The sequence below is a fragment of the Balaenoptera borealis genome (genome assembly GCF_965194805.1).
Source record: "Balaenoptera borealis genome assembly, chromosome: 5".
NCBI lineage: Eukaryota > Metazoa > Chordata > Mammalia > Artiodactyla > Balaenopteridae > Balaenoptera > Balaenoptera borealis.
Window position 1 is genome coordinate 92,018,838 of NC_138862.1, and position 18,997 is coordinate 92,037,834.

General features: G+C 37.4%; 1 protein-coding gene across 4 annotated transcripts in view; it reads right to left on the reverse strand.

Moving 5' to 3' along the window:
* Positions 1-18,997, reverse strand: part of NAALADL2 (N-acetylated alpha-linked acidic dipeptidase like 2) — a 1,512,458-nt gene that overhangs the window by 1,079,491 nt on the left and 413,970 nt on the right. Inside the window, exon 1 of one of the 4 annotated variants that reach the window (XM_082393969.1) lies at positions 10,558-10,737. The exons of the other annotated variants lie outside the window; for them this stretch is intronic. Coding sequence (XP_082250095.1) covers positions 10,558-10,600 — 43 coding nt within the window. The 5' untranslated portion in view covers positions 10,601-10,737. Of the gene's footprint in view, positions 1-10,557; positions 10,738-18,997 lie in introns of those variants that run through there. 4 annotated transcript variants of the gene reach the window in all.

Genomic DNA, 18,997 nt, shown 5'->3' on the forward strand with positions numbered 1-18,997 from the left:
CAGCACCACCAAACCAGCTTTGCAATAAATGCTAAAGGAACTTCTCTAGGCAAGAAACACAAGAGAAGGAAAACACCTACAATAACAAACCCAAAACATTTAAGAAAATGGGAATAGGAACATACATATCGATAATTACCTTGAATGTAAATGGATTAAATGCTCCCACCAAAAGACACAGGCTGGCTGAATGGATACAAAAACAAGACCCATATATATGCTGTCTACAAGAGACCCACTTCAGACCTAGAGACACATACAGACTGAAAGTGAGGGGATGGAAAAAGATATTCCATACAAATGGAAATCAAAAGAAAGCTGGAGTAGCAATTCTCATATCAGACAAAATAGACTTTAAAATAAAGACTATTACAAGAGACAAAGAAGGACAATATATAATGATCAAGGGATCGATCCAAGAGGAAGGTATAACAATTGTAAATATTTATGCACCCAACATAGGAGCACCTCAATACATAAGGCAAATACTAACAGCCATAAAAGGGGAAATCGACAGCAACACAATCATAGTAGGGGACTTTAACACCCCACTTTCACCAATGGACAGATCATCCAAAATGAACATAAATAAGGAAACACAAGCTTTAAATGATACATTAAACAAGATGGACTTAATTGATATTTATAGGACATTCCACCCAAAAACAACAGAATACACATTTTTCTCAAGTGCTCATGGAACATTCTCCAGGATAGATCATATCTTGGGTCACAAATCAAGCCTTGGTAAATTTAAGAAAACTGAAATCGTATCAAGTATCTTTTCCGACCACAACGCTATGAGACTAGATATCAATTACAGGAAAAGATCTGTAAAAAATACAAACACATGGAGGCTACACAATACACTACTTAATAACGAAGTGATCACTGAAGAAATCAAAGGGGAAATCAAAAAATACCTAGAAACAAATGACAATGGAGATACGACGACCCAAAACCTATGGGACGCAGCAAAAGCAGTGCTAAGAGGGAAGTTTATAGCAATACAAGCCTACCTCAAGAAACAGGAAACATCTCGAATAAACAACCTAACCTTGCACCTAAAGCTATTAGAGAAAGAACAAAAAAACCCCAAAGCCAGCAGAAGGAAAGAAATCATAAAGATTAGGTCAGAAATAAATGAAAAAGAAATGAAGGAAACAATAGCAAAAATCAATGAAACTAAAAGCTGGTTCTTTGAGAAGATAAACAAAATTGATAAACCATTAGCCAGACTCATCAAGAGAAAAAGGGAGAAGACTCAAATCAATAGAATTAGAAATGAAAAAGGAGAAGTAACCACTGACACTGCAGAAATACAAAAGATCATGAGAGATTACTACAAGCAACTCTATGCCAATAAAATGGACAACCTGGAAGAAATGGACAGATTCTTAGAAATGCACAAACTGCCGAGACTGAACCAGGAAGAAATAGAAAATATGAACAGACCAATCACAAGCACTGAAATTGAAACTGTGATTAAAAACCTTCCAACAAACAATAGCCCAGGACCAGATGGCTTCACAGGCGAATTCTATCAAACATTTAGAGAAGAGCTAACATCTATCCTTCTCAAACTCTTCCAAAATATTGCAGAGGGAGGAACACTCCCAAACTCATTCTACGAGGCCACCATCACCCTGATACCAAAACCAGACAAAGATGTCACAAAGAAAGAAAACTACAGACCAATATCACTGATGAACATAGATGCAAAAATCCTCAACAAAATACTAGCAAACAGAATCCAACAGCACATTAAAAGGATCATACACCATGATCAAGTGGGGTTTATCCCAGGAATTCAAGGATTCTTCAACATACGCAAATCAATCAATGTGATACACCATATTAACAAATTGAAGGAGAAAAACCATATGATCATCTCAATCGATGCAGAGAAAGCTTTCGACAAAATTCAACACCCATTTATGATAAAAGCCCTGCAGAAAGTAGGCATAGAGGGAACTTTCCTCAACATAATAAAGGCCATATATGACAAACCCACAGCCACAAACCCCATTGTCCTCAATGGTGAAAAACTGAAACCATTTCCACTAAGATCAGGAACAAGACAAGGTTGCCCACTCTCACCACTATTATTCAACATAGTTTTGGAAGTGTTAGCCACAGCAATCAGAGAAGACAAAGAAATAAAGGGAATCCAAATCGGAAAAGAAGAAGTAAAGCTGTCACTGTTTGCAGATGACATGATACTATACATAGAGAATCCTAAAGATGCTACCAGAAAACTCCTAGAGCTAATCAATGAATTTGGTAAAGTAGCAGGATACAAAATTAATGCACAGAAATCTCTTGCATTTCTATACACTAATGATGAAAAATCTGAAAGTGAAATTAAGAAAACACTCCCATTTACCATTGCAACAAAAAGAATAAAATATATAGGAATAAACCTACCTAAGGAGACAAAAGACCTGTATGCAGAAAATTATAAGACACTGATGAAAGAAATTAAAGATGATACAAATAGATGGAGAGATATACCATGTTCCTGGATTGGAAGAATCAACATTGTGAAAATGACTCTACTACCCAAAGCAATCTACAGATTCAATGCAATCCCTATCAAACTACCACTGGCATTTTTCACAGAACTAGAACAAAAAATTTCACAATTTGTATGGAAACACAAAAGACCCCGAATAGCCAAAGCAATCTTGAGAACGAAAAATGGAGCTGGGGGAATCAGGCTCCCTGACTTCAGACTATATTACAAAGCTTCAGTAATCAAGACAGTTTGGTACTGGCACAAAAACAGAAATATTGATCAATGGAACAGGATAGAAAGCCCAGAGATAAACCCACACACATATGGTCACCATATCTTTGATAAAGGAGGCAAGCATATACAGTGGAGAAAAGACAGCCTCTTCAATAAGTGGTGCTGGGAAAATTGGACAGGTACATGTAAAAGTATGAAATTAGAACACTCCCTGACACCATGCACAAAAATAAACTCAAAATGGATTAAAGACCTAAGTGTAAGGGCAGACACTATCAAACTCTTCGAGGAAAACATAGGCAGAACACTCTATGACATACATCACAGCAAGCTTCTTTTTGACCCAGCTCCCAGAGAAATGGAAATAAGAACACAAATAAACAAATGGGACCTAATGAAACTTAAAAGCTTTTGCACAGCAAAGGAAACCATAAACAAGACCAAAAGACAACCCTCAGAATGGGAGAAAATATTTGCAAATGAAGCAACTGATGAAGGATTAATCTCCAAGATTTACAAGCAGCTCATGCAGCTCAATAACAAAAAAACGAACAACCCAATCCAAAAATGGGCAGAAGACCTAAATAGACATTTCTCCAAAGAAGATATACAGATGGGCTACAGACACATGAAAGAATGCTCAACATCATTAATCATTACAGAAATGCAAATGAAAACTACAATGAGATATCATCTCACACCGGTCAGAATGGCCATCATCAAAAAATCTACAAACAATAAATGCTGGAGAGGGTGTGGAGGAAAGGGAACACTCTTGCACTGTTGGTGGGAATGTAAATTGATACAGCCACTATGGAGAACAGTATGGAGGTTCCTTAAAAAACTACAAATAGAACTACCATACGACCCAGCAATCCCACTACTGGGCATATACCCTGAGAAAACCATAGGTCAAAAAGAGTCATGTACCAAAATGTTCATTGCAGCTCTATTTACAATAGCCAGGACATGGAAGCAACCTAAATGTCCATCGACAGATGAATGGATAAAGAAGATGTGGCACATATATACAATGGAATATTACTCAGCCATAAAAAGAAATGAAATGGAGGTATTTGTAATGAGGTGGATGGAGTTAGAGTCTGTCATACAGAGTGAAGTAAGTCAGAAAGAGAAAAACAAATACAGTATGCTAACACATATATACGGAATCTAAGGAAAAAAAAAAAAAAGGCCATGAAGAACCTAGTGGCAAGACGGGAATAAAGACACAAACCTACTAGAGAATGGACTTGAGGATATGGGGAGGGGGAGGGGTGAGATGTGACAGGGTGAGAGAGTGTCATGGACATATATACACTACCAAATGTAAAATAGATAGCTAGTGGGAAGCAGCCGCATAGCACAGGGAGATCAGCTCTGTGCTTTGTGACCACCTAGAGGGGTGGGATGGGGAGGGTGGGAGGGAGGGAGATGCCAGAGGGAAAAGAAATGGGAACATGTTGTATATGTATAACTGATTCACTTTGTTGTGAGGCAGAAGCTAACACACCATTGTAAGGCAATTATACTTCAATAAAGATGTTTAAAAAAATAAAAAATAAAAAACTATTTACCTATACTTTTCCTGAAGAGAGTTTAGAAGCTCAAAGGATCAACTGAAGCTCAATGTCCTTTTATGTGTTTCCATCCTAATCACATTTTACTTGCAATCTTGTCAGCAGCTCATTTTTCCCTCACTGATGTATCAAGTGTAACACTCTCCAATAATAAGTACATGCTTGGTTAGTAATCCTCCCCCCAAAAAACTGTGATACACAGAACGTTCGCTTACTGTCCTACTCGATTAGCTAAATTTGTTTAAACTCTTTCCAAAATCTAGAGAATAGGCATACAATGTAATAATTACATGGTGCTTACACATGTATAGTCATCAGATTATTACTATACCCTTTGTTTCATTTCTTTAAGAAAAAGGAAGCAGATTCAAAGACAGCTCCATCCTTTTAAATATATGGAACACATTTTAATTGCATTATTAATAATAATGTTTAAACAATCAAGTCAGCCTGTAGATGTGTATCCCCTTTTCTTCAAGGTTTTATAGTAACTTTAATCAAAACTTAAAACGTTTCCCTTTAAAACAATTTCAGTGCCATAAAATATCATTTAAATCAAGGGGACTAAACTTTGCCCTTCAGATCGTTTTGAAGTCTAGGAACAAACTCTAAATTTCAGAGTGTTTGAGCATTGGTTTTTCCCCCAACAGCAGATCTTAACTGAGTTCCATGTTATTAAGTGCCTTTACCACATGTTCCATTCAAATACGTTGCTTGCTCTTTTATTTCTGAAAAGGTAAAGATCCTATTTCCATTTAGAAAGACAAGATAAAAAGAGCTTCTCGGCACAGTTATGTTGACTTCCTTAACTATTTCTTATATCTGATTTCAGAGTTCACATCCTGATCTTGTTTGCCTGCTCCAAGGGTTCTTTGCCTTGTACTTGGGAAAAGTCCCCAATCCATCTTCTCATGCTCTTTTGCCTACACACGTCGGTCAGACTCACTTGGGATTTCATGCCTTGACATTCTCTGCAATTTTACTTGCTCCGATTATGCTCGATTTTGTCCTTAGATTATAAGACCTTTCCAGCAGAGCTTCTGGAAATTTCAACTCCAAAATGTCCTGTTACCTCAATATCTAAATTTCATTACCAAAGTGCCTCAGGTTTTCAAGTATACCAGCCTCTCACTCAGAGCTGGTGAAAGCTTCCTCCTGGAAAACAAATAGGTTACACAAGACCTCTGTGTACTTCTCTTAATTGAAAATGCTATTAAAGTTCTATTGGGTGGGAAGGAAGATTCACAAACTGGTGAGTCCTCTATGGGGTTTTAGAAAGCCTTCAAAGCCCTCACAGGCATGGTTTATGACGATGAATGCAGAGATATTTTTCCCATCACAGAAAGTAAACATGCACACCAAACCAGTATAACTGGTTGCGGTATACAGTACTGCTGCCCTTGGGTTGCAACTTAGAAGCACAGACACTAAGGTACGTTTCCACTTGGATTTTTTTTTTTTTTTTCTTACACTAGCCAAACAGAATAAGTATAATTTCTTAAAATAAAATGGCTGTATCATGAGAAACATCTGTTGCATGTGCCTATGGAATTTCAAGCCAATTCCTCCTTGTTGTGATGAAAGATAAGTAAACGTCTCAAAAGCCAAAGTAACTTTTATGGAGTCAAGAGAAAACCCAAGCCTGGATGGAGCAGTCCTATAAAAGCCAGACAGAATACTGGACAATGATTTCCAGGTCATGACTGTAGAAACTAAAAGATGTCAATATGGAAAGCATTTACAAGCCTGATTTCCCTTCTTGAAATAGGAAAGTAAATACCCCTAGAAAATAATGTGCCAAATTCCTCCATCAAATTATAGGCTTTAGGCAGCTAGGGTGGAGACCTGGGTTCTGGCAACTGCTTCTGAGAAACCAAGGGCAATTTTTGTACCTTCAAAGGACCTCTGTTCGCTTCTCTACAAAGTAAAAATTTTGGACTTGAGGCCCTCTAAGCTCCTCTCTACCTTGAAAATGTTAACATTCTACAGATTTCTTTTCCCTAGTTTTGACAGCCAAATTCTCCTTCAGTGGGTTGGTGAAGAGTTCTCCTCTCTGCTGACGGCTACCTAGAACTGGCCTTGCATTTGAAATGGTCTGTCTAGCCAACCTTCTGTACTTGGAAACATCTTTTCCACTTGAGTTCTAGTCTTCTGTAGCCTTTAGAATAGGGGTTTCCTAAATCTAGAGAACTAAGAAGAACTAAGGTAAGAAGAAGGGCTTTAATTAGAAGGTGCTGGAAGACGTTCGAGCAGCCTGAGTGGTGAGGTTGTGTTGAGTAGCCCAGGGGAGACCCCACTCAAAGAAACCCCCTCTCACAAGGTTGTTCTGGCACTGAACTCATCAGATTCCTGTTATTCATATAATTCTGAGGATAAATTAGTATATCATATTCTTTTTTTTTTTTTTTTTTTATGGCTGTGTTGGGTCTTCGTTTCTGTGCGAGGGATTTCTCTAGTTGCGGCAAGTGGGGGCCACTCTTCATCGCGGTGCGCGGGCCTCTCACTATCGCGGCCTCTCTAGTTGCGGAGCACAGGCTCCAGACGCACAGGCTCAGTAGTTGTGGCTCACGGGCCTAGTTGCTCCGCGGCATGTGGGATCTTTCCAGACCAGGGCTCGAACCCGTGTCCCCTGCATTGGCAGGCAGATTCTCAACCACTGCGCCACCAGGGAAGCCCAGTATATCATATTCTTTACAAAGAGGCAGGTGGCCTTGGACATGTTTTGACCAAGGAAGAGGAGGAGAGAAAGAAGAGCTCATGGGGCTGAGTTCCTGAGGTAGGAGGGACTCAGCGGATGAGGAACACAGCTGGGTAGTGAGAGATTCTTTCCCTTATTTTTTATTTATTTATTTATTTTAGTTCTGATTAGGGTCTGCCCTGCCTGTTAATGAGAACCCTGGGAGAAGCAGAAAATGCCTGTCCTTCCTGAGAGAGAATATGTAAGGGTCCCTTATGTGCCCAAGGGTAGCCTTTTGAGAACCTTGGTCTAAGGCATTTTCCAGATAACTCCCTGCCAAGAAGGGAGTTGCCACCCTCCTGTCATCCCAGCCATGTCCTTTCACTACTGTCACCAACTGACAATGTGCCACTCAGTGGTACATGTGTTTATAGATATTATGTAAGGAAATTCTGGTTTCTTTCCTCAGCAAATAACCATGCTCAGAAAGCACTTACCCCTATTCCTGATGCCATATGATTTGTACATTTTATTTGTAGTTTCAAAAATCAGAAAAAAATGTTTCTAGTATTCTCTCCTACCCAAGATAATTCTATTTTATGAGTCCAGAGAATATTATGAACCTTCATGTAAGAAATTTTTACATAATTGTCTGTGGAGTTACTGTATCATTGGGACTGAAAGGGAGAGTTTGCTTCCTATACTTGAAAAGATAATTGAGATCTGTTCACATTAAGCTGAAGATAACCTTGGAAAGATTTCACTCTCATTCAGGAAAAGATAGGTTCCCAATACCACTGGAAACATTAAATGTTGATAGCTTAAGGGCTCCACTAACCAGGGCACAATCAACCAGCTCCCTGGGTATAATAATGGGTCAGAGACCTACAGGATGTAGTGCTAAAATGAATAATTTCTGAACGTCTATGGCTAGCGCTCCAAGTTGTAATTAGAGATGGTCCAATGAATCTAGACAATCTAGATACATGGCCTTAGAAAACCATTATTCAAGGCACAAGATGGAGTTCTAATGAAAATCCTCTGTTTATTATCTACTTATTATCTTCATAGCCAAAACTCTTAAACCTATCACCCATATGTTGAATGTACAAAACATTTGAATATAGTCATTTCTGTTAGAGAACACTCATTTGTAAGCAGAGCTGACAATAATTAGTATTATTTTAGAGAACTTCAGAATCTTTTATAAATGCTGTTAAGTCAAAGGCAAGATTAAACAACATTTCAAAATGTCTTTTTCATTTACTTTGGTAATTTTTAAACTCAAGCTCAGATATAGGACTGGGTATTGCATAGAAAACAGAATACTGTTAGAGCAATTCATAAATAAAGACTCCAGGATATATCCTGATTTGTCTTATAAGATATTAAACAAACTTATCAAAATTCTCTTACCTTCACACATACAAATAAAGGTACAAGTTATCTCCGCACTGCTTTCCTTTATATATAAAAAAAAAAAATCCAGAAATAATTTCAAACCAAGGTGAAGCACCTTTGTTTCTCATTAATTCTCACTGATTAATAGGCTCACTTAATAATCTTAAGGCAAATATGTCTGGAATGGAAGCATTTCAACACTCCAAGAAGATAGATCTGAACTATTTGTAGACCTACCAAGGATGCATTTCAACTCAGATAAGATCAGAAGAGCACACATTCCTACTGAAAAGTTTTCACAGAGTGCACAAAGGGAAATACCCCAGGATAGAACTGATTTCACAAGTATTCCCCAACTATGAACCGAGGCACATTGTTTTCTAACTCAAACCATGACATTCAAATTATTCATCATAGCTCTTGTTTTAATTTTTATGCATGTTTTTCTGATATATGCTAATTATTAATTCTGTAAATAATTGGAAAAGTCAATAGATAGGAGGAAGGGAAAGTTACCCTTCCACAGTGGAACATATTACCAGAATCGTAACATACATAAAAGGGCCAGAAGAAAAGAAGAAAAAAAAACCCAAAACAACAGAAGATCTATACACAATCTAGGACTCTAAAATAAGAAGCAAATATTACCTCTGATCCCGACACAAAGAGTGATGATAAGGGGAGAGGGGAGAGGTCAGGTTACTCCTCAGTTTATTTCAATCCCAAACACAGACGCAGGGGATGAACCCACAAGGCCTAGGATGAGCTATTCAGGGGGCTGCCAAACAGTCATATACATCTGATACAAAATCATTATTATATGAGCAGCTTTAACAACCTAGATGCCTCCCATATACTTTTCCACGGAAAAATACTGCAGAGACAGTTAAGGTATATGTTATAATCACGTACATAATATCATTTTGTTCATAAAACACATATAAATAAATTATTTCATAGAGTTGTACTGAATGAGCCCTTTACCTTGTTTTTCTTCAATAGGATGCACTAAATAACTTTTAAAATTAATCTTTAAATTAAAAATGATTTTAATAGCATTTTATGCAGTATTTCAAAAAATTTTTTTTTAGGAAACCTGCAAAAATAGAAATAAAATTCTGGGATTCTTAAGCAAGATAGGTAGAGAAAGAAAGAAAATAAAGGAAAAAAACAGGTATTCTGGAAGATTATTTAACTTTATAAAAATGGGTGATATACTTTTATGGCCAGGCATGTCTATGATCATCTTATTGTTATTCTCAGGTGTGCTGTATTTCACAGATGTACTTACATGTTTGGTTATGTGTACTTAATGGAAAACTGAGCGGTTTGGAGATTTTCTTGTTGGTAGCTTCACAAGAACATAATTAAACAAATAAAAATATCATTATCAAGTAGATTTTTAAAAAATACCTTGTTCAAAATGTCACTTGTAAAGGTGGTAAATAATTCATAAGAGAGGAGACAACTAGAAATCATGGTAACAAATATGCATTCAGCCCATTTTCTATTTTTTTTTTTAAGGAACTTTCTTCACTCAAAAAAGTGGAAAGTGTAAGAGAACTTGTATTTGTTTCTATCAACAAGCCTAACCATAGAAGCCTAGTCAAGCCAATGTCAACAAAGCCAGTCCCTTCAAAGGACAAAGGTATCTGATGAAGTAAAACGTGTAAAACCAACCGCTCTCCCTAATGATACGCTGCCCTCTGAGACTTGTTTCCTACCTTAAAAAAAATGGTTATATTAATTACAAGGACACTTAGCTGGTAAACCCCAGAGATGGTAAAATTTGATTACAAATTAAAATCCCACAGAGACAAAAATCGATATTCTTCCAATGCTAGGAAAAGTTTAACATGAAAATGCACTGGAAGTAGGTCGTACCATTTCTCCAGCATTACAGTGGGGAGTAAGGCTAAGGCTTTCCCTACTCCACCAAATTGGTGTTTCTGTGTAGGTTGAGTAGTTGAGCAAAACGGAGACAGCTGCTTTTTCAGAAACAACAATCCCCGCCTCTTTTCCCACCTTCAAAGCACACCTCGAAACTCAGCAGGGGTGCGCGCGCGCGCAAGCATATACACACACTTTGTAATCGACACCACTTAACACGTCTGATTACTACCATTTCAGAAGCTGTTGGCACTTACCTTGCAAAGCTGTGTTAGGTAAATTTGCTTCATTCTCTCCCATTTTATTATTTCTTTTTAAAGGGGGCCAAGCAGTTTCAGTTGTGTCAGTTACCTGCAAGCTTTGTGACCTTCTGACTTTCTCCTGTAGTAATGTAACAGTATACTACCTGCTTTCTTCTGTGAATAATTACCATCCTGCTTCCTGAGTTACCTGGGCTTGCAGGACCTGTTTTACTGTGAAGTGAGATCACATCCTTTGATCGAACGGACTGCTATTAGTGTGCACTTCACAAAATGTGGCTTTGTTTCAATTTTGATGTTAACTTTTAATTCCCAACTTTCACTTTAGTCCAGAAACGTTTCTACACTTCCCCCCTCCAAATAGTGTTCAACACACCATGGCGCAGAGCCAGAGTTTTGTTTGTTTTTTACTGTTCCCAATCTGCTTCTCTTACAGAAATAAAATAAAATTTAAAGTGACTTTTGCAGTGTCTATTTAAAAAAATACAGGGAAATAAGCGACAGCATGGGAATCAGTTTTGTGCAGTGGTGGAAAGACAGGCTTTGGAATAGCTCTAGTACTAGCCGTGTAACTATGAACGAGGAATATAACTTCTTTGAGACTCAGTTTCCTCAACTGTATGTTGGGGGAAAAATGTAAAATATCAATTTCAGAAGATTATTATAAAGATGCAAAGCAATAATGTACGACTGTGCTAAACATTGTGAATGGTGGATAATTAAACACAAGCAACATTCTTCCTCCTCTCTCCTCCCCTCCTCTTCTTCCTTTTCCTCCTACACCCTCTTCCTTCTCTCCCCACTCCCTCCTCTTGTTCCTCTCCTTCTGAGGGGTGGAAAGAATGTGGAACCAGAGCACTGATGTCACTATGTTCTGACATCAGCTGTTACTTATTAACTGAGAGACCTTAAAAGAAATGATTTTATCCAATCTTAGAGCGCCTCAAGGTCCTCACTGGTTAAAGAAGGATATTGATATTTACATTGCCTTTTAAATAGAAACATAGTGATATTAAGTTAAACTGTTCTGCCTCAAACAAAAAAAAAAAAACATCCCTAGCAAAGATGAGCAACACTTAGAAATGTATCTTTATTCATTTACAAGAGAGGAAGTAGATGACAAAAATAAGTCAATTTATTTAAGCTCTGTCTCACATAAGACATCTAGAATAAAAAACAATCTCTACTCCCTTCCTCTAGAATTCCTTAACTTTTAGTTTTGGTCACACTAGTTAAAAAAAAAAAATCTGAGGTTCAAACATCTCCTACTTTAATAGTTCTTTAATTTTCAATTTAAAAGCAATCTATATACCATGTTTGCTAGATTATTAATGAAAAAATGATTATATAAGTTATGTATACAAAAGAAATGGCAAACAAGTAGAATAGTTATTCTCAAAAGTATCAGAATAAAAACAAACATCACACACACAAATCCTCATGACAGTTAATTTACAGTTCTTTCTTTTGTTAACCTCTCTAGGTCTCAGTTTCTTCATCTGTAAAATGAGCTGACCATTTATTAATTAAGGCCCATTTTATCTTCATAATGTCATAAACCTCTGATTTAAAATCCAGGTTTTGGTTTGTTCCGGATTAAAGCAGTCTTTGCCTAGCACAATTGCATAATGTAATATATATAGCAAGCTCATACTTTACCGGAAGTAAACTGAAATTGAATATTTGCCAATAAAACACTATAATCATCACATTCTGACTTCCCCATAAAAGGAGAAACACACATATCAATTCTCACTCCTTATGACAAACTTGGAAATGCATTTACATACCTGCCCCAGGCACCTAAAATTAGTCAATAACAGGTATAAATCACCGATTATCTACCAGCTGAATTATGGCATGTGGGAAGTTATTACGAAAGTAGAATAGAGAAGTCCTATTTTTGAGCAGAGGTAAAACATAAACAGAAACCTCCAAAGTTTTTGTAGCTGCACAGAAAGTAACATAAATATACATACTGAAACAGTTTCGATACTAATAAAGGGCCCTGAACACACACTTTCTCTCTCTTTCTCTCTCTCTCTCTCTGTAGCTCTCGCTCTCTCTCACTCTCGCTCTCGATCTCTCGATCTCTCGTTCTCCCTCTCTCCTGGGCCATGGCTCCCTGGAAAACTTCTGCCTTCATCATGTCCCCTTTGCCTGACTACTTCACATGCAGGAATTCTTCAATCCAATCTTGGTTGAAGTCTCTTCTATGTGCTTCCAGATGTCCCTTAACAACTCAGAACTTTTCATTCAGCCACGACTCTTATCACCTTGTATTATATGTACAGATTAATTATTTCTGTCCTTAAAAGGCGTATGTCAGAGAGCCTTTTTGTGTCCATCACTACATCCCTAGCACCTTAGCAGTTTCAACCACATACTATGCCTTCAACAGATATTGTAAAGATGAATAAATTACCATCATCAAAAAGGGTGAATTAAAGGATCTCAAAGAAAAGAACATTGATTAGCAAAGAATATGATGGAAGATATTCGAGGAGGGAAAAATGACAAATTAAATTTCATAAATGAAAAGAGATGGGAGGGGGAAGTAGGTAGGTTTATCTGCAAGAGCAAGTAACTAGGGACTTCCCTGGTGGCACAGTGGTTAAGAATCCGTCTGCCAGTGCAGGGGACATGGGTTCGAGCCCTGGTCCGGGAAGATCCCACATGCCGCGGAGCAACTAAGCCAGTGCGCCACAACTACTGAGCCTGCGCTCTAGAGCCTGCACTCTAGAGCCCGCGAGCCACAACTGCTGAGCCCCTGCATGCCACAACTACTGAAGCCCGTGTGCCTAGAGCCCATGCTCCGCAACAAAGACAAGCCACCGCTGAGAAGCCCACACACCACAAGGAAGAGTAGCCCCCACTCGCCGCAACTAGAGAAAGCCCACGTGCAGCAACGAAGACCCAACGCAGCCAAACATAAATAAATAAATAAATAAATAAACAAATAAATAAATGTATAAATAAATAATAATACTTTTAAAAAAGAGCAAATAACTAAGAGCCAGAAGGATAAAAGAGATGACGACACTCATTAGAATTTCCAAAAAGAAAAAAAAAAAATCAAAGTTAAAAGAAGTAAATGAAAGAGAAAAAAAAGAATGTACGCATTAGTTTAACACACACACACAGGCACCAAAAACAAAAGGCATGAGTGGCATTAGGCAGAATAGCTTCACTGAATGGTGAAAAAGAAACTAATATAATTATTAAGAAAAAATTCAAAATCTTTGAAAGGACGCCTCTAAGAGTGAATGTGTCCTTTATACGCATTCTGAGACTTTGCTGTAAAAATTACTGTGCACATTTTTTAAACAACTTAGGTGACATAATAAAAAACAAGACTTCCAGCCACATCACCTATTTGTATTTCCAACACTGTATTTCTAAAGCACTCCAAGGAGAGAGTGGACAAAAGAGAGTGTTATAAATGCTATCCTTTATCACTCATTTTAAGGGTTCTACCTAGAACTACAAACAAGGAAGAAACCAACGTTACAGTTTAAATTTGTTGTGGGTAGTTAGTTATTGAAGTGATTATTTAGTTCTGATTTTCAAGGGAAAATATATGTGACGATTTGAAACAAATTATGAAGTAATTACTCAAAGTTATAAATGTTGGCATGTATACTATGGAACGTGGGACACTGGGTATGTAAAATGTCACAATACACGCAATAATTACAGAAACATGGTACTCATTTTCGCAGTAAAATGTATAACACAAGTAGAACAGCAACTTGGTCAAAAGCATAGATATCCATGGAGAGAAAAGGCTAGAGAGAAAAGGACTAGAACCTCTCAAAACTGCAATCCTGCAAACCATCATTGGAAGGAAATTCCAGGCTCAGCAACCAGGATGGATCTTTGAGATTACAGTTCCAAGAATTAGGTAGATGTGCTTGCAGGGTATAAGAATATTTTGAGCTAAAAGCAATTGAGAATGAGCAGACTCAAGAAAAGCTCTTTACTTCCCCTTACTATCTAAAAACAGAGTATCCTACATTTATACAGGAAACTTTTGTTTGTAAAAGTGTCTCCCTACCAGGAAGAGAACTGCTCCTGGAGACAACTCTTACCACCTGAGAAACTCATCTGTGTAAAATACAGCCCTTATTTATCACACATTGTTGGTTGGTTGCAGCCAAGAATTCCTAGGGTGATTCCCGCTCCTCATAGCTGCTAAATACCTTTGAGTCCTAGAAAAGAGAGAGCTAGGTAAGCAGGGGTGGGGTGGCGGTGGCGTGGAGGGAAGAGCACATACTATACAAGAACAATGGGTAAAAATAAAGATTTTCTCATGCTTGGGAGTGCTGGTCCAACATATTTCCCCCCCTCTCTTCCGGATCTGGGTATTACCATCCACCCAGTTGCCCTGGACAGAAACTTAGGATTTATCCTTGCTTGTAACCTCCCCCATTCCCCAAATAGTCACTAAGTCTGATCAATGCCATTGAAATCCACCTCCTTAACTTTCCATTTCCTGTAGGTGAGGCCATTATCATGTCTTGCCAAGACAGTAACTCCCTAAAAATGAATTCTTCCTTTCCTCTAATCCATCCTTTCTATATCTGCCAGAGTGATTTTCCTAAAACATAGTCATGCTATTTCCATGTTCACAGCAGCGCCATCAATAATGTCACTCCTTTATCACCACAATTTTTCATCCTTCTGACTCCTAACCCTCCATTAACAACCAGTTCATTTAACTCAGGCTTCTCTGACATCCCCAAGCACACTTGATACTGTAATTCTAAACAGTTGAATACGTAATATGCACATATTTACTTCCCTATACATGTGAATATAAAAGAAAAAGTTGGTCAAGAAAATTAAGGCCTACTCAGTGCTTTGTATAGGATTGACTGGTGGGCAAAAGAATCCTTTAAATACTACTATAACTAAACATTTAATTCTCTATACTTTTATTTCATAAGATTGCATACAGAATCTTAAGAGAATTAATATTGATGGAGGACCAAGAAAGTAACTATTTCCTTCAGTAGTAAGAAGCATCCATTAACAAGGAAACAAGATAAGTTGTAATTAATAGCAAGGAGAGTATTGTCATTTTAATGATCGTTCCACTACAGTTTTATTAAACAAAGAAACCAAGGAACTATATAACTTTTATGCTAACACACATATGTACACACAACAGAGTTGCTTAACAGTTACTGATGGTTTGTAGGTTGCCTCACATAATTAAGACACTCATATAAAAAAAAACAGACATATGAAGGTGCCAGGTGGAAAGTAAGGCAGGACTGATATTACAAATCATTCTAATTTACTGCTGGGAACAGCGCTATTTCAGATTGTGGAAGAGCTGTGTAACACAACACTAAATACAAGCTTGTAATCATAGTGTATCGATGTAATGATTTATGCACTCTTTATGAGGATCCCATGAAATCTTGGCTTTAAATGCCAGAGTTTTAAAGGGATATACTCTTGTTAGCAATCTCAGCCTCATCCATGTGAGTCTACTTACAGTAAGAAGACTAGCTGTGATAGCCATCTAAGTACCATCTGAAAAAGGGAAAATAGTTTAAGAAAAGTTTAACTGTATATTTAATACTACTATCATGGAACAACAAAATGAAGGGTATACACACACATGCACGTGCACACACACACACATACACACACACTTGACTAATGTAATCTAATAATCAATTGTTCCACAAACTCTGGCAAAACTCCCTCAAGAGGAACCCAAAGAAGAGCATTAAAGCAAAGGAATATGCATGCTAACTGCCTGATATAGCATAGAATGGTGAACTTATCAAATTGAGAATTTTAGGGCATGTTAAAAATCTACAATAAAGCTAGAAAAAAAATCTATAGCTAAAACCCCAGAACACTATGGTTTAATAGAAACACCAAGGTGACAAAATGATTTATCTCTGTCATCTTTTAAAAATGCAATGAAAATGCTTAAATGGTATCATTAGCTTGGAGATAATTTTATTTCCTCAAAACACCCTGAAATGACCAATCCTGAAAACGGAAGTTTCATCTCCATGACAAAGACTGATCTAAAACAGCTCTGATAATATGAAAAAGTGGAGCACATTCATGCTGAGAGGTAAAATAGCTTCCAGTCTTTAGCTTCTTCACTATAGCCTCAAAAAAAAAAAAAAAAAAAGACAGCAATTAATGCCAACTGTGCTACAGGAATTTGGCAAATACTCACTAAATGGAAAAAACATTTAGCAGCTATTCAGGGGGTAGCAGCTTCCTCTTCTAGGGTGAAGCTGAGGTAAAAGGTGAGGTTTCTCAAGTCTTTACAAACATTCCATTCCTTTCGCTTAATATCTTAAAATATCAGTAATAGATGAACATGTCCAAAATAAACACAGTAACTGTAACACTTATTAAAATTAACACTATGCCATGGTTTCAATTCATGAAGTATCAACAAAGTAGTCAACAATAACAAATTAATTATGGGGGAATCAAAGAAAAATTAGTTTATCTCTTTTCTTTTTTCCTATTCTTTCCTTTCTTCTTTTTATTTATTTATTTATTATTATTTTTTTAATAAAGTCAAGTGGCATAACAAGCTTTCCTAGAAAAATAATTCCAGGAGAACTACTTTTGTTCAACATCATAATGGGCCACTACTTTCTACAGAGAATGTTTTCTTTCTGAAAGCTTCTCTTCTACTTTCCCGCTGACTACCTACCAGCTAGCACTGTTAGAGAAAAGGAGGAGATGAAGGATTAAAGTCTCTAACCTTCCCCCAGCAGCTAGTACTTAAAATAGACTCTCTCTAAAGTGAATGGCTGCTGTCTTTCCTATGGTGACCAGATTTACAAAATGAGAAAAAAAAAAAAAGAGAGAGAGGACAAATGAAGAGAGATAAACATAGATTCTCTAGACAGATTTTTTTTTTTCAGAATAATAGGCCGAATGGGAAGAAATCTATAAAGGAAAAAAAAGTCCAAGGATGACACTGGAAAATGTGGTATCTGATCACCTTGGGCAATGAGGGACTCACAACATGTGAGCAATTTTAAGCATGAATAAACAAACATAGAGACAGGCCCGCCATGGCTAAAGTTAGATTTAAATACTTATTTCATCATGGCCCTCACACCTGTTCTAAAACCTTTAGTCTTCCTTTACCCTGTCAATTAATTTTTATTTCCTTAGTATCTTTAAAAATATGCAGGGCAAACATGGCCTTGTCTTCCAACTCTCAAGGCACACATCTAGAGCATTTTTTAGTTGCTGTTTTTAGACCTGCCAGATTTATAAGCATTTAGTAAACACTTAATGACTGGTTAATTGAAAACATAACACAATTATATTTCATCTTTCTCCAAAAACTTTAAAATAGAATTAATAAAGAGCATAAGGGAGATGATTAATTCACAATGTTTCTAGTACTCCTGCTTCCCTCTGAAGAGGCCAGAATATGCCACTCCCAAATATGCCACTTTGGCATACTGATTGTTTTGAGCTGAAGGCAATCAGGTCTCTGCCTTCCCCCCTTTCTGTTTAAAAGCGGGACATAAGTGTCCATTTGTAACGGTGTCCCCCTCTCCCTTACCAGGAAGAGAACTACTCTGGAGACAGCTCTTAGCACCAGAGCAGATTCTTATCTGCATGATAAACCTGCTAAATAACCATTATTTTACAATACAATTCCTCCCCTCATCTTCCTGTAACTTACCTCCCTCCCCCAGTAGTTTTAAATCCTTTCTCCTTTGCCTAGCCTAAGATGATATATGACTCAAATTCTGACTCCTAGAATCACATGCCTTTGCAAGCTCCCTGTACAAACGTGTGTACTTATGCATGTAATTATTTTTTTCTCCTTGTTATTCTGTCAGTTTAATTTGCAGGGCCCTCAGCCACTGAACCTAGGGGAGTAAAGAAAAAAAGTTTTCTCTTCCTCCCCTATACCTCTTTCATAAAGTGTCCTGTATATTACCAGATTTCCACTTTGAGAGAGCTATTAATTTCTTTAGTTTTCCTAAAACCTAAGAAACTCATTATTTACTTGAGATTGATGACAAATCAAAACTTATAATATTTAAAAATTCACAATGTTTTGAAAAACTGAATTTGAGATTGAATTCCTCCTATTAGTGAGACAGGAGGGAAGGGCACAACCTTTAAAAGAATGACATAGCCATTGAGGATATGACATAAGCTGGTTAGAACCAGTGAGGCCCAAGATGGCAGAAGATTCAAACTCTCAGTAGACCTTGAGCCTCATTATGAGCTCGCTGTAACACATTAGCATATGCTAAGTGACACGCTCACAGGCGCCATGACAGTTCCGAGGCTGACCATAAAAGGCCAAAAAGTGGGCTGTGGCCCAATTCCTGGAAATCCCCGCCCCTTCCCCAAAAAAGTTGGAATAATCCTCCTACTCATTAGCCTATGAAATTACCCAGCCCATAAAAAC